Genomic DNA, 17,669 nt, shown 5'->3' on the forward strand with positions numbered 1-17,669 from the left:
TTCCATAGTTTTGCTGCATGGTAAATAATTATAAAGCAAAATGCAGATTCAGAATGGTTCCATCTATTGCATGGGCATGTATCTTGCTGCGTTGCATATATGTTATAAATGATAACATGCTATATCAGTGGGTTAAAAAGGAAAGTAAAATTTTAAAAGGTAAGGTACAAGACGTGTTTGACTGAATGCTCTAATTAAAGCATAGAAGGGTTATATTTCTGATTTTTTGGTCATTCTAAGGTTGCATCTGCTCTTTCATGACAGTCCCCAGTTCACAATTCTATACTCATTACACCAAATATGTTATCTTTTATTCAATATAAAAGACAAATTTGTTCACGAAATTTCTATCTGCTATATTCTAAATTTTAAACTTATTTGTTTTTCTAGTGCTGGATTTCATCCAACAGAATATTGAATCTCCAGAGAAACCTGGAAAAGTTACAAATCTCACTGACTGCTTAAAGAAACCTTAAGTTTGCACTAGCCCCAGAGAAATAACATAAAGAGAAACACTCCCCACACTCCCCACAAACTCCATCTGTATTTAATATTCATGCAAAGAGCAACACTTCATAAACCACTGTTCCTTTACAAAACAAAAGATAATTAAAATTACCATAAAACTGTCTAAGTTTATAAAGATCTGCTATGTACCAGATACTCTGCTAAGATACTATTTATGTTTCCATGAAAACAATTACCTTTCTCCTGCAAAAAAACATATTTTCTAACTAAAAATTAGTGTGTGCTAATCAGCGGAGCAGATTAACTGTGTGTTTCTTCTGATTATTTTCTGAAAAAAAAATAATAAATTTGTTTTAAGCCACTACAGATATTTTTCATCAGAAAATTATTCTGTAGATGTTTTATTTTGATCTAGTATACCTTGTTTTCTTCTACAACAACCAGATGTTATTCTGCAATATTACTGTTGTGAAAATGTAATGGAGGAAAACTAATTATTTCTAAAGATTTGGAAAAGGCCAGGGGTTGTATTTGCAAGACCAGGAAAGTGGTTGATGATTTGACAGGAAAAGTTTTGAAAACAAAGAGGAAATTAGCAGCACTTCACGCTTAGATACTAATTGTAGTGGAAGGATAAATAGCATGCTTCCTCATCAGAAAGGAGAAAAATCCAGATTAAAGTAGCTGTTTATCTGGGCACTTGAATAGTTTAGCTCAGGAAGATATTGAAGAAAAACAAACAACAAACACAACAAAAAAACAACCCACCACCAACCAATCAACCAACCTGCAAAATCCCACAACCCCTTAGTACTAATAGCACTGAAGGCTACAGTGTTGGAAAAAATTAAAATAACTACCCTCAAGTTAATTTTTTTTAGTTTTATTATTTTTTTTTTTTAATGGTGCTTACAATATTGCTAAGCATTGAGCGTAAAAAGCAGATGGATCTCAGATACCTAATGCTATGGAGCACACAATGATGGCTTTGTAGTTCATAGCACAAAGTGTAGCCACTAAAAGAAAGAATAGTAAAAAAAAAAAAAAAAAAAAAAAAAAAAAAAATCTTAAATCACTTACTTGTACTCTTGTGACATGTAGATACATAATACAAGCCACTAGGAAGCATATGCAGAACACCAGGAGAACAAGAACTACGGTACTCCTAGAATCAAAATACAATGAGGTAAATCAGCTTAACTTAGTAGCAGATATGAGAATGAACAGCACAGATGTTTTTCTGAAACGGTGTTGGACAAGTGCTGGAGGATTTCCCCCCATGCTTTTAGTGTAAAACTAAGCACTTCAGGGAAAAAAATGACAGTGAAATGTGCTGCTCTCAAGAATGAGAAATCAGGAAACATTCTTGTGCACAGCACCTCATTGCACTGTAAAACTTCCTGAAGGGAGGTTGCAATGAGGAGGGGCTTGGCCTCTTCTCCCAGGCAACAAACAGGACCTGAGGAGATGGCCACAAGTTGTACCAGAGAAGGTTTAGACTAGACATAAGGAAAAACTTTTTCTCTAAGAGAGTCAGGCACTGGAAAGGCTGCCCAGGAAGGTGGTGGAGTTGCCTTCCCTAGCAGTGTTCAAGAGGCATCTGGATGAGGAGCTATGAGATATGGGTTAGTAAATTGTGGTAGTAATGGTGAAGGGAGGATGGCTGGACTAGATGATCTTATAGGTTCTTTCCAACCTTGTGATTCTATGAGATAAAAGCAACTCAGAAATTCACTTATACAGGATGCCAGGAAAGACACTTTCTAATTTTGGACTAATGCAGAATATTCAGCACGATGACTCCTATAAACGGAGAGAACAACTCCCCATTACTTGGTCTTGGCAACTGTGTATCAATTACCATCTGCTTCTCCTCTCTAACCTCTCCTCAAAGATTCAGAAATCAGAGCACAGCCAACTCCGCCATTTATGAAGTTAAACAAAATCAGACGGGACTGCACTCCCTTCTACCAACACAGAGAAACTCCTTCCTTTTGAGCTTTCTTCAAACAGTAAGAAAAATCTCATCTTTTGTGAAAATGCTATAATAATTCTTATAATTCTTAATCTTCCTTTTTCTGCTCTTTCAAAATAGGTTTGTTCTCAATTTGGAGTACAAGCCAATTGCTTCCCTTGCTCAGCAACCCTATTCTTGGAGCAGTATGGCAAAAATTAGTCTACTACTACAGGTGCTTTGACTATTTTCAGGGACATCCCACCCCCTTGCCAGCTATTGAACCAAGAATAAGATGATCTTCACACCTTTTTTCTATACCTGTGAAAACATGTATCTTGCTGTCAGCCTTGTAAAATTATTTATATAGAGTTTGTAACAGTAGAAGAAAATGAGAAATCTTTTGCTACATCTCAATATTTGCTTTTGATTTGAATTTTGTGCAAGAATTTATGCAAGAAGTCATCAATATACACAAAGGAAGAATGCGCTGATGTAATGTATGTGTGGAGCCAAGAAGTGACTCTAAAGAATATATTATAATGTGGATTCTGAATAGAGGTCTTAATAGATAGCAGGCTCCTCTGTATTTTTTGAGTAGTGGAGAGCATTTAGGATGGTAGTACTGCAAGAAAGCAATGGAGAGAACATGATTGCAGGTTTCTTTCAGTGCAGCAGTAGCCAACCACTCACACTAGTGTTGTGTGGGACTACGAAAGATATTGGGGTGTCGCCAGTAAAAAAGGGTTTATTGAATACAAACCCAGTCAGATGTCAGAAAGACTGATCATCAGAGTTTTTAGTGGCTATGTTGTATGTTTGCCTTAATAACTGGAGAGGTTGATGGGAATATAGCCTTAATTCCATCAGACACATATGAGGATGTAAATATGTGTTCAGCTGTCAAACTGTTGGGCTGAGATGATCACAGGAATTGTGAAAATGTAAAGCCCATTGCTTTTTGTGCATTTATGCAGCAAATGTTTTTCTTACAACAATTTCTTGTCCCTAGATTTTTTAACTTCCTACTTGGAAGACTGATACATATCAAAGACCACTATGATCACCTCTCCTGTTATAGTAACACTTCACACTTCTTGTCTTGGCTTTTGCAATTGCTTGTCATACTTAGAAGTACTTTTGTCAATCTAAAGAGCAACTTTAAGCTCCAAGTTTTGTGGAGAAAGAAAATTTCTGGTATTTTCATAGTTTTAGTCTAGCTTGAGGTTTCATCTGTGCCACAGCAAGGAAAGAATAACAGTTTGATTGCCTAAAATTAAGACTGGCATATATAGTGGAAGATATTACCATCCCGTATGTGGCTTTTCTAACTGACCCAATGATGAACCAATCAATTTTCATGGCATACAGTGTTCATGTTCTGCTGAAGCTTCTATTACCTGTCACACATTAGCTTAATCTGAAAATCTGTCCAGCTGTTTTTTGGAGTGGTGCTACTTTTTTGAAAGGTTACCAGTTATCATGACATATGATTCTTGCCAATACATTCTAAATCCAATGACACTAACGCTCTTTATCTCTCCTTATCTTAAATTCCATGGAATTCAAATTCTTTCACCTACTGTAGATGTGCAGAAGTACGCAAAATAGTTCTCAGCTATTCAACTATGCTCCAGTTAGTCAACAAAAGAAATTTGTCTGGAAACTAGATGATTTTTTGCAAGTAATTTCAAATTTTTCAGATGTCAAGTAAAAAAATTATATGCTGGTGACTTACTAAAATTAAAAATGTGTCCCTCAAACTTTCAATTAGAAATAATAGAACCATGTCAGAGTGTTATTCTAAATAGAGATTAATGAATAGAAAAGATTTGAATTAAAATGAGATTTAAGTGGCCCAGTCTATCTCCATTGAAATCCTAATTTCTAAGTGTGAATGAAGTTTATTTTTATATTCTCATCTGAAAAAAATGTAATTGTAATCAAGTTATTGAAATTACTAGAAATAACGTCTACCTGTAACTCAGATTTTTGAAATGAAGTCTAAATTTTCTTTAGTAAGCATTTAACATAGCATTGACAATGCTTGAATTAATCAGTACATTATAGCATTCAATAATGAGCATCGAACACATTCTCAAATACATCATGAATATTTGGTTATGTCTGCCTTATGCAACCAAGCTCTGACTGCAATTCATGTAAGAATGGCCAAACTATATTTGTTGTTTATTTGGACAAACAGAAGAGATAAGTTAGTCTGAGGATATACCATCAGAGACTCTAATTTGAGAAGCTACCAGTCTGGTTGGTAATTGCCTTTCTAGAGATGCTAGCATTTCAATTCTGTGCAGGTTGCTTGAAGATATTCTACTTTGGATTATAATGGCAAAAGATAGAAACTTACTGTGGTATTATTAGAAGGTAGACAAGGCCAAATAAGGCAGCTAGAATTAGTGAGAGAACTACAGCACTGGTGAAGTATTCATCCTGAAGCTGGTGGTACTGTTAAAGAAAGGAGAAAAAGAAGACTGTGAGCATTTATTATATACCCAGCCAGCCACTGACTCTTGTCCACTCTTACCAAGAAAGAGCAACAACCTAAAAGCCACTTTACAAACATAATTATCTTTGCTTAATTAACAAAAAAATTGGATGAAGCTAGTCTATAGAAGACTTCGCTTGACAGGCTTTTTTCAGCTGTTCCTGTTGGCTTAGCTATTTACCTTTCACCCTCAAATTAGTCAAATCCAGGCCAGACACAGGAATAAGTTAATCTTTTGGAACAAAAATGATTCAGCCATTCTTATGCTGAAGGAGGAGGTGCTTCTTTCCTCCTCCTCTTACTCACCACCCCCAAAACATCAAAAAACACTTGGTGCTGCTTCTAAGGAACACTGTCATCTGAAATGCTCAGGACAGGACACTAAAAGGTGCTGCTGAGAGACTCAGGTTCAGTTTTGAACAATTATCATCCCTGATTCCACTGAAGCATAGTCCCTACAACAGAACAAGTTGTTTTCCTAGAAAGTTCAAAATTTCAATCTTCTTTTACCATCTAAAGTTACAATTTGCTTTTGTCAGAACAAATCTAGATTTAAACACAAATACTCCAAATTGGGATGAGATAATAACCTCAATGCAAGCAACTCAGTAGAGATCCACACATAGAAGTTAAAAATCAATGGAAATTATGGCCAGGTATTCACATACTTTCACACTGTAATGCAAGAAAAGAGACAATATACTGAATCTTGCACACTGTAGAATTTTCTCAGGGAACAAACTTTACAGTAAATAGTTCATTATGTATATATATATATACATATATATATATATATATATATGTATCTCAAATTGGCTACCCTCAACAACTACAAGTGTGAAATACAGAGTAGCCTGGAAAAGCACATTAACTGCATTAAAGAACAAAAAGCCATTTCACAGAAATTTTGGATTACTTAAACTTCATGATGTGAGATTAAAAGAAGGAAAATAAAACAGCAAGAGGAAAAGAAAGAAAAAAGAAAAAAAAAATCATGAAAGAATTCAAAGTCCTAAATATTTCCAAAAACACAATACTATTGAATTGAAACATCTACTCCTTTCATTAAATTTTGCTGACCATAAGTGGAAAATAAACCAGATTTGGATTAGATTGGAGATAATGAAAATGTTTTTTACACTACAGACGGTGAGGCACTGAAAGAGGCTGCCCAGAGATGTAGTGGGCACTCCATCATTCAAGGTTAGGTGGCACCAGGCTCTGAGTAACCTGATTTAGTTGTAGATATTCTTGTTCATTGCAAGGGAGCTAGACCTTTAAGTGTCCCCTCCCAACTCAAACAGTTCTGTGATTCTATGAAGATTCCATGATTTTTATAACTCTGCCTATATACATATTGATGTTTTACAAGTCTGGAGTAAGTCCACAGCTTTCAGCACAGTATGTGGTGAGAATTAAGTATTCCTTTATATTTTATAGGGTTAATTGGATCATCAGACAACATATGCAGAGAGAAGTGTCCTCCTATCATCAACCCTTTTCCAGAGTCAGTGAATCAGTAGGCAGCCACATTGCCACAAGAAAGTATGAGGAGCTTGAAACTTAGGAAGATTCTGATCTTTCTTTTGCCTCCCCCAAGTGCTTCCATAGCAGGTAGAGATAATTTTTCCCATTTAGCTAAAAGACAGTCCATCAGATTATTTAAAAGGTAGTGAGTAGAATTTAAATACTGTCTACAACAACAACAACAAAAAACACCACCACCACAATGGTCAATGAAATCAGTAAAAAAGTGTTTAAAGCTCTTACCTTCTTTTCACGCTCAATTTGTTTATACTTCAGTGTAAAGAAGTTCAGGTCAGCCATCTCAGACTCAGTTTGCCGGGCCTCTATCAAACGACTGATGTATCTGTTTACTCGAGTTCCTGGAGTGTTGTACACGACATTAGTAGAAAAAGAGGAACGATTCCTGAGCTTTTCAGAGGCTGTCCTTAATGCTCTCCTCTGTAGCACAGATGGAAGACAGAAGCATGGGCTTTTATTAGCACTGAAATTTAACATATTCATATTATCTCAAGTTCACGGCCAGTATGAGGAATTCATTATGCAGAACAACTGTATAGGATCTTATCTCAGTATGATTACCATCTTCTAAAAACTCCTTAGATCAAATCCTTATCTCATTATCAGCAAGAAAAAAAATTCCACCTTTTCCAGGATTTCAGACATCATCAGTAGGAGTTTTCTTTATATGCTTCTCTGAGACTTCTTCTCAACCAATGAAATAATTGGTCTTCTGAATGACAGTGGACTACAGATAACATATCAGTTCATAATAAATATGTGTGTTATACCTGCATACCTAAGATCTGTGGACAGGGCTCACCATTGATTGATATGTTAATTTGGTGACTGTAAAGAAGAATGGACCTTAGCAAAAGTAGAATAACATTTCAAGTCCTGTTTTGCTGGCTCCATATGTAGAAAGGAGCTTATTTTATCATGAAAAATAATATTGTGAGTATACATGGACTGAAACATTCAAATCCAATCTTCTGTTTTTTTCTTGATCACAGCAGAAATGCTAATTTGCCAGCCATACAACTATTATAAACATTTTTAACTATTAATAAAGTTATTACATTGCCTTTCAAACAAGGCAAAGCCTAACAATTTTCTCACAAGTCATATAAAAACTATGTGCTGTCAGGATTATCATCAGGAATTATGAGGCATTTTATAATCTGAAGCTCCATATATTTTTTGTTTTGTTTACCTCCCTTGGTAAATGAGAAAGGAGAACTGTCTATGACAAATATGGAGAAGACTGAGGTACTAAATGAGATTTTTACCTCAGTCTTCCCTGGCAGCCAGATTTCCTGTATTTCTCATGCCCCTGAAGCTTGCACCCCTGGTCCTCCAGGTGGAAACTGGGGAGTAAATTCCCCTCCTCTGTAAGGGCAGAAGAAGTCTGAGACCACCTTATGAGACTGAATGTACACAAGTCTATGCGAGGAGACCTCAGTGCATCCTTCCAGTATTTGATAGGGGATTGTAAACAGGAGGGAATCAACTTTTTACTTGTGTAGACAGCAATAGGACAAGGGGGAATGATTTTAAGGTCAAGGAGTGAAGGTTTAGATTAGATGTCAGGGGGAAGTTCTTTCCAGAGAGTGGTGAGGAGATGAACAGGCTGTCCAGAGGGGCTGTGAATACCCCATCCCTGGAGGTGTTCAGGATCAGCTTAGATGGAGCCCTGGGCAGCCTGGTCTAGTATTAGGCAAGGAGATTGGTGGCCCTGCCTGTGGCAGTGGTTTGGAACTCAGGGTCCCTTCCAACCCAAGACATTCTATGTTTCTATGATTCTATGAAGCCTATAGCATACTAACAGGGATGAACAATACAGCCTTATTTAATTAAACGGAAGAAAAAAAAAAAAAAAAAAAAAAAAAAAGAAGAAGAAGAAACCGGTGGCGCACGGTGTTAGAACCGCCGCTTGCAACACCAGAGGGCCCGGGTTCAAATCCCCCTTGTGGCGCAAGGGGTAAAACTGCCGCTCTGCTACACTAGAGGGCTCGAATCCTGGGAGTTGGACTCGATGATCTCTAAGGTCCCTTCCAACTCGCATGATATTATGATACTATGATACTATGAAGAAGAAACAAAAATGCTTATTTGCTTTAAAATCTGGCATGAACTATACAATGGAATAAGCTCCATAACCTATTCTATTTGTAGTAGGATTGAAGTTACTGCATTTAGTCAAATTAGCTGTTGCTCAAATAATTGCTTTCACTATGTGATTTATTGTTTTCTCTGTTATTATTTCACAAAGTAGATATCTGTGATATCTGTGACATCTGTGACTAAGGCACATTACTTGTATTTCTCAGAAATTAATTGAATAAATGTATACTGAGATAGTGTGCTGACTTCAGAGCTTTTTTTAGACAGTCCTTGTTTAAACTGATTAGAAGACTTTATCTCTGAATAAACCTTAAATTGAAATACAGTGTATTTATATTAAAATCATATATCATGCTCCAAGTTAAATACGCTGCTTCAGGTACAAAATCCTGGAACATTTGGTTCAGATAAAGTATTTCAGAACTTCACTATATATGTTCTCATATGAAAAAAATAGATAAAATTAACATATCCCATAGTTGGATTTTTGTGTATTACAAAAAACATTATAAAGAACTGCATATATTTCAAAGTCTGTGTATTTTTGAATACTAGAAGAACAGTACTAATTTACAACTGTAAGGCCATACCAAAGCACCTAGAGTATGTTCATTTCAAAACCAAATATGGAATTTCTGAACTTCATCACAGAAGTTGCATTCTAAAAAAAGCTAACAAAATTTTCTCCATTTCTCCCACAGAAGAAACATATGCATACATAAAATCCAAAATAGAAAAGTTATAAAACTTTCTGAAAATAGGACTTAAATTATTCAAATAATAATAAAAAAATAGGTTGGGAAAAAAAAAAAAAAAAGGTACAGAAATTAATTCAAAATTAATTGCTGATTTCAGTGCACTCTTTTTCCAGTTTTGGAGTACCAGTGGAGTGCCATATGTTATACTGTCATCTGCTGGCAAAGAAAATAGAGCAAGTCTTCGTGTGTTTTTTACTCCTTAAGTTTCTGGATGAAGCTGTGTACAGAAAACTCAGGGGGCTACTAGCAGATAAAGCTGCTAGTATGATGAGTTACGGCATTAAAATCTGTTCAAGGATGTTGTGTTTGGTATTTGTGTTAGGGATTTAGTGGTGTTTGTTTTTTTTTTGTTTGTTTGTTTTTTTTTTGCCAATCAGTGATCTTTTACTTTTTAGAGAACCATAAATAGATACAATTTTATTTTCCCTTTCTTATTTTTCATTTGTTGTCAGCTCTTGCATAAATTTTAGTTGAATAAATAGCCTCAGAATCCATAGTTTTCTGTGTAGAAAGGCCTGAGTTTTGTCTTTGGTGTGAGAAGGCTGAAGGTATTTCCCATTCTTTTGTGTTAGGTAGCTCTAGTCCCAGCAGGAACACCAGAAAGAGCTGGCCAGACCATCCCCTATATAATCAGAGCAAATCTCTGTCTACATGAATTACCTTATCATCATCTTCACATGTCATGACATTGGAGAAAGGGATCTCTGCTTTGAACATCTTACGACAGTGCATGAGCTGAACAAGCAGATAGCAGACTGTCTTGAACTTCATTCTTTTGGCAGGCTTAATGTCTGATAGAATCAGTCCAGGAAATATCTGTTGAGAAGAAAAATATTATTTGTAACTCTCATTTATATTCCAGTGCAGACATACCTACTATCAGATATCTATATCATCTGGATATCAGAAGAAAGGAACAATCCATTCAAAAAGCAGTGCATTTTAATAAACATTATATATTCATGAAGACTAAACATGAAGACTATTTCATCTTTTTAGGTACTTATCTTTATTTTATTCTATTTCATATTCAAGCAAAGTATTTAAACACAGTTAATATTTTGGGAATAGTTTCCTACACAGAAATGTAGGCTATTAAAAAAAAATCGACAAGTTCATAAAAGAGGCAATATTAGTACTTCTTTAAATTAAATAAAAACATGGAGAAATTTTTTAGTAAGTGATGCTAAAAATGTAAATTCAGTCCTGTTCTTATTCCCTCATTTTGTTACTTTAGCCACTCGTAAACTCAGCAAAATCAGAAAAGGATCATTTTGCCTTGGAAGGAGACTGTGACACAATGAAATAATATTTTATTTATATCTCGTTTCTTCAAAGCATGAATTATTGTACCACAATGAATTATTCTCAGAGGGTAGAGTATAATGTATTTCTTTTACCATGGATCTCCCATTTCAGCAGGAACAAATATTTTCTTTGTTAACTTTTCATCATGTATTCAACTCTTGCTGATTTTATTAAACCTGTAGCGCACATTCATATGCTTTCACAGTCAGAAGAAGAATGATCCTTTATTCTACCCTCAGTGCTTGTACCAATCTTATTCATGCTTGTAAAATATGTAAAGTAGTGTTAATGGGAGAAAAATTGGAAGAAACTCATGCCACCACACTATGGAAATTTAAGCTTGTAAAATTAATCTCTTCTGGAACAGCAGAATAAATAAGCTGCAGACAGTTTGGTCTCTAATGCTCCTAAGTACAAAATAAAAATCATACTACAATGCTTCATTTAACTTGTCTAAAAGCCCACAATGTCACTGAAGGATTGATGTCCAGTTCTCACAAGAGCAGTTTATATCATTACTTGATGTAATGTAATGATCTAGAAAATAAGGCGGATGTAAACTTGTACATTTGTTGAACGTATGATTTCACGGATATCTAAATTTAGAGAGATGGAGGTGAATTACTCTATGCTTATATTCTGAATGGCATCTCAGTTATGGATTTGATATTCTGTTTAAGACACAGTTGTGCACTTTCATTTTTTCAAACATCCCAAACCTTTCACTGTGGACATTGCTTCAAAAAGGTCAACGAGTTTGTTTTTTTCTGAGCTAATGGAGACCAAAGAGTCTTAAATACAGAGAGCTACAGGAGGTGCCAAGAATGATTCCTTAAGGAAATGCCTCAGTAGCAATGCAAGAGTAGCAAAAAATAGGTAGAATATCTTGGTAGCAAAAGATTCAAGAAGGCAATAGAAAGAAAGGCAAATTATACCTTCCAATAAAAGAACAGAAAAGAATTTAAACTTTTCTCATTGCAAACTTCTTACAATAGACGCATTTCTGAGTGTAATGTGAAGCTTAAAACTGTGGCTTAGGCAGTACGCCCATACCATTCTTCCTCAAATATATACATTTTCATGCAGTTTCCTAAACGTAACTTCAAAGAAGGAGGTATGGGCGTTAGTTTTTCTAACTTAATCTCTGTATTCTTGGACAATAATCTTGTATGACTCTCAGATTACCTCCAATGTCTGTTTCATTTTTGTGCTGGAGTTTGACTTGGATCTCCATATTCACAACCACAAAGGCCTCCTGGAATTTCTGCCTGACTTCCTGTTCGTTGGGATGCGCTACTCTTAAGGTAGTGAGAGTTGAACATTAATTAGCTCTCTTAAGACCCTTTTCCCTTTTTCCAGTACTTTCACACATGAGACTCTTTCACACGGATTCTTAAAGAGACCAAAGTCTGCTTTCCTAAAGTCCAGGGCTGTGACCTTTTTTTTAATCATCCTGCCCTCAGGATCCTGAACTCCACCATCTTATGGTCAGGGCTGTCCAGGAAAGTGCGGGATTGCTTGTAAGGTCTCCGTCAGCACCTCTTCCTTCCCACACTCCAGCTGTTCTCTCAAGGATAGAAGGGACAATTCCTGCTCCTCATTTTCCTAAAGAGCCTGTATCACTTCTTTGCAACACTAGTCATGAGAGCCATTCCACTACGTCTCTATGACTCTGATGAGATTACAGCCCTAAAACTCCATACATCTCTAGCTCCTGAAATATTCATTCACCATGGTACTTGCATTAGTAAAACAAGCACTTATGAGAGTCACCCTAGCATGCCAGATTTCCATGAGTGGTTTGGGGAATTTCTCCTAATGGTGCCTTGTTCACTTCTTCATTTACATGCAAGGCTGGTACTGACACTGCTTAAACCCTGTTGTGTTGCTTTTATGATCCCTTCCTGTCCAATGCCCCACTTAAAATATAGCTTTGCTCCACTTTATGAGTTGGATCTCATCTCTCCCATGCAGATGCTGATTCACAAACAGGATCCCACTATCAGAAAACCAAAACCATATCACTAACACTAGTTTTACAGCCAAATATTGACTTTCAACATGCAGTGGAATTCCTAGGTCACAGCCTGAACCAATACATGAGCACATGAGTACCTGGGGTAAGGGGGGGTGGGAGGTTGCTAGAGTCACCCTTTCTATCTCAGCGATTCTTCCAGGAGTGTGTGTGCAGTCTGAGTCTGTGTGGGTTTCCCCTGCCCCCACCCCTCTCTTGTGGCATGGGAGTATGAATGGGAGGAAGGTGCCTTCCGCAGCTTGCCCCCTTTTCCAAACTGTTACTAGGTGGGGTGAGTTAATTCCTCTGTCTTTGGTATCTTTTCCTTTAGCACCTATATCTCAAATGAAGGCACTGTCATCACCTATGTTTGCTCTAAACTCTGTGCTCTCCTCCTAACAGCATTTCCACCTACAACTAGGATTCACGAGAAAACCACCTGGACTCCATATCTTTGTTTACTTTCCATAGAGTACTTCCAGATGCCAGAGGTTTTCCTTAGCAGTATTGTTTGTTCTCATATGGAACACAGGAAGGTGTAGTAGTGAGAGAGATGTACAGGATTGAACAGTACCACACAATATCCTGGATCTGCACCTCCACTGGCTGCCAGTTGATAGTTTAGATGAGTCACTGGCTCAAGCTGATAGGTCAGATGAGTGCCTTGGTCTCCCGCAGCAGGGACTCATTCATTACATCTTGTGGTTGGAGTCTAATATAGGTTGCCTGATCAAGAGGAGCCTGATGACAAGGCTTTCTTGCTTCAGATACAAGAAGCATCATGCTCGCAGGCTCTCATCCTGATGGGATATTTCAACCACACAGGTAGCTGCTGGGAAAGAACACAGCAGGCTTCAAGCAATTCAGAAGACTCCTGATGTGCATTAAAGATAACATTCTTGTCCAGGCATTATACAGAGAAGCGTTACTGGTGTTCATCAGTGCAAATGAACTCAAGAAAGAGGCTAAGATTTGAGGCAATCTGTGCTGTAGCAACAGTGTTCTTGGTGAGTACATGATCTTGGGGAACATGGGCCTGGGAAAAAGCAAAGTCAAGACCTTAAATTTCTGAAAGCTTCCAGATGTTTAAGGATTTACCAGATGAGATTCCCTGGAAAGCTGACCTTAGGGACAAAGGAAAAGACCAACATTTCCTTGGAAAGCTAATGAATATGTAAGCAGCTTGTTCTTTAAATATGTGCCTTTCTTGCCCTCAGGTATGCAGGTTAGTTGGGAATACCCTCTCTGCATCCAGCACAGGTATAAACACACCTGCTTGATGACTACTCTGTGGTTATAGAATATAGTCTTCATGTCAGCATCAACAGACATGGAAAAGTCTGGGGCACTCAGCAAATTCTTTGTCTTCACTGGCAATTGGGTTTCCCACATCTCTCATGTCCCTGAACCTCTAGATGTGGGCTGGGGGAGCAAAATATAGTTGCCAAGACACTCGCCAAGGAGGTGATCTGACAGGCAGCCCAGTCATCCTCTGCTTGCTCTCACAAGGCCCTATTTGGAGTACTGCATCCATGCCTGGAGCCCTCAGCATAAGTAAGACACTGAACTATTGAAGTGAGTCCAGAGGAGAGTCACAAAGTTAATCAGAGGGCTGGAGCACCTCTCCCACAAAAAAAAAAAAAAAAAAAAAAAAAAAAAGCTGATAGAGCTTGGCTTCTTCAATCTGGAGAAGGTTGCAGGGAGACCTCCTTGCTGCCTTTCATTACTTAAAGAGAGCTTATAAACAAGATAGAGAATGACCTTTTACATTTACATAATCTGATAGTGATAAGAAAATGGGGAACAGTTTTAAACCAAAGGAAGGGAGATTTAAATTAGATGTTAAGAGGGAATTCTTCACTTGAAGTCACTGAAAAAGGATGCCCAAGTTGTGGATGTCCTATGAGTGGAAGTGTTCAGACCAAATTTGGATTAGACCCTGCCCATCCTGAGCTAGTGAGTGGCAGTCCTGCTCACAACATGGAGGTTAGAACTAGATTATTTTTAAGGTCCCTTCCAACTCAGGCCATTCTATGACATATCATTTCTTCCTTGTGTTCTTGAATGGTTTAGGATTAAGGAACCAGATTTTGGCTTCTCTTCTACACTGTGGGCAGTGAACCTCTTTGTAGGTGTAAGCACTTGGATGGGACAGGGGTTTTCCTCTTGGTACCAGCTTCCATACTTTCTTTTCTACAGGGGTCACATATACATCAGCAATGAGGATGGACACTGTTAGCTTCTCTTGTTGAGCTGGGATTTTACAGACTTCAAATTAAAGTATCACAAAAAAGACTCCATAAACCTCCTGTTTTTTTTCTGATGCTATAAAGATTGCTCACTTCTTTTATTAATATCTCCACCTGTTAGCACAGCTCCTCCAAGACACCTTGCACACCTCCTGCATGATAGTGGACCATCTCTTACAGCATCAAAGTGAGACCTTTGTCACTTCCTGCAGTCTAGGATGGGGAAGGCTGCTTCTGCCATTCCATGTGAAGCTTTATCTGCCTTAAAGTTTTCAGTCCAGCAGGGATAGCTGTTCCAATAACTGCTGGCAAAATATCTGTGGCATGTCTGTGATAGTTAATCATCTTAATTCAACTGTGAATACCCTTATTCAATCCATTTTGTGTGAACTACACCACAAACTACTACTGTATCTTTTGTCTGCTTCTCTTATAAGGAAGGTGATGTATTTTCCAAAATCAGTCTAATGTTGAAGTTGGCCCTGCTTTGAGCAAGGGGGTTGATCACACACTCTCCAGAGGCTCCTTCCTCAAAAGTTCTATAAAAATGTTTGGAACACATTTCTGTAGTTTCTGAATGGGCTTGGCCCCATATATGCAAAAGATACTTCCATGCACACAAGTAGGGCACAATGGCTGTTCTTGATCATAGATAATTTTATACATAACTTTTTTTTGTTGGCTTGGTGGTTGCAGGACCTATAGATTCTTCCCTATGACTGAGGATTTTCCATTCTACTTCTATATACAGCATTAAAAAAACAAACAAACAAACAAACAAAAACACCCTCATTTTACAAATCTTGTAAAAAAAATAAAGTTATTATTGTTATTGTTATTTTTTACAGCAGAAAAATGCCATATGACACAGTGGAGTGTTTCATTAAAGTCACCTTACACTATATGTGAAGAACAATAGCAAGAAGTAGAGTACAATCTGTTAAAACACTTGGAAGGACTGCACACACACACCACAAAAAATAACCAGCAAAAACAGAAACAAACATGCCAGTGAAAAACTAACCCCAAACCCACAACAGAATCATCTTTCACTCTGCCTTTTCTCTGAACTTTCTCCAGGCCTGCATTACAGGAAAACTGGAATGCAGCATTCTCATCTGGTTTATTTTGTCAATGAATTACTTTCATGCTTCATTTTTATCCCTTAGGATCAGCTTTTCACAGTACACTGTTCCTTTGCTTCATAATTTTAGGAAGGCTGTTGGTTTGCTGCAAAATAATCAGCAAATAAGGTTAAGAGAAGAGAGTAAGAGCACTCTGAAAATAGCCAGACTATCTACAGCTTTGTGAACATCCCTTCATACACAGAAAACATACAACTGCTGATTAAAATTCTGGGAAAACACCTGTGTTTGAATCTCATAATACTCTGGCAAGGGATAAATTGATGCTTATCTGGGATTCTCAGAAACAGTAGCAGACCCTTGCCTCACTGACTATATTCAGCCACAGTGCTTAAAACAACAATAGAAAGAAAATACCAATGATATTCAAAGTACATTTCCAGTAACCATAAATGTGGTAGCACTGTATTTGTCTGCTTTTTATCTTCAGGTATAGGCACTTGGTAACAGTATCTATTTCAATACTGTCTCAAGCCACTGGACTCCCTGATGATCATTTTGTCCTGAGATAAGTGAGCAAACTGATTTTTATTTTTTTTTTAATGTGTAATTAGACATTTGCTTTTCTATCCTACCATCCTTTTGTTTATCACTCCTCAGCCAACCCTGAGAAAAGTATTTAGCATCTTTTATCATTAAACAACACAGATCTATAAAACAAACTAGTATTTAGAATGATATAGCCATTGCTTGACACAGAAACAAAAGTTTTTAGCAGCTATGAAGACTAAAACAATTTCAGAGAGTTCAACGAAAGAGAAATCCTATAGAAATTCCCTGTATTTCTCCCTTCTACAGAATACCAGTTTCTGAAGGGGAAAAAAATGGAGAGGAGAACACAGCAGTATATAATGAATTCTACCATCTGTAGTAGTGCATGCAGATAGCCCAAGCTGTAGGCTGTTAAATTGCTGACAGTGCAATAACATCTTCATGGCAACTGCAGAAACAGTTCTTAAGGTGTAGAGTAGTACACTGTTTGCTAGTGGCAACACGCCACAGGCAACTTGCAGTGTTGGGGTGTGTATATTCCAACAGCTAGAAGCAAGATAGAGTTTCTCATAAAGGACTATACACACATACACACCTTTTAAACCAGATCTGCAGAACTGTAACTGAGGTACTGAAACTTGAAATGCCCAAGTTAGGCATTTAAAAACACTAGTTAAGATCCCCAGTAAGACTTGCCAGCAATTCAGAACAAAAATCACAGTGGACATTCCTAAACATGACAGAAATGGTAGCTGGAGGGAAGAAAACAGAAATCATCACAGTGTGTTTCCAGTGATGAACTCAGATGCCTAACTTGGGGTATTTCAAGTAAGAATTTGCTGTGTGCTAACAAAGGAGACAGTTTGTCCGAGTAGTTCAAGAAGTTCTCACATAGCCCACATTAACCGTAAACATCACTTATTTTGTTACCAGCTAGAGTAGAAGAATCAGAGCTCTAGCACTTCGAAAAAGGGAAACTGTCCTAAAGACATAAGAACAGAACAGGCAGCTCTTTAAGACACCCTTCTGCAAGCACAAGAGCTCTCCATCCACCAGCAGAAGAAATTAAGCAGAGGAGGCAAGTGACTGACACGGCTTAGCGAAAACCTGCAGCTTAAACTGAGGGA

General features: G+C 37.3%; 1 protein-coding gene across 1 annotated transcript in view; it reads right to left on the minus strand.

Annotated features, from left to right (window-relative positions):
- The window catches only part of ADCY1 (adenylate cyclase 1), a 147,334-nt gene that overhangs the window by 26,143 nt on the left and 103,522 nt on the right, over positions 1 to 17,669 (minus strand). The window contains exons 8-11 of the mRNA XM_072329806.1: positions 9,995 to 10,150; positions 6,699 to 6,893; positions 4,791 to 4,888; positions 1,549 to 1,633 (exon numbers count right to left, since the gene is read on the minus strand). Coding sequence (XP_072185907.1) covers positions 1,549 to 1,633; positions 4,791 to 4,888; positions 6,699 to 6,893; positions 9,995 to 10,150 — 534 coding nt within the window. The remainder of the gene's footprint in view (positions 1 to 1,548; positions 1,634 to 4,790; positions 4,889 to 6,698; positions 6,894 to 9,994; positions 10,151 to 17,669) is intronic.

The sequence above is a fragment of the Excalfactoria chinensis genome, chromosome 2 (genome assembly GCF_039878825.1).
Source record: "Excalfactoria chinensis isolate bCotChi1 chromosome 2, bCotChi1.hap2, whole genome shotgun sequence".
Lineage (NCBI taxonomy): Eukaryota > Metazoa > Chordata > Aves > Galliformes > Phasianidae > Excalfactoria > Excalfactoria chinensis.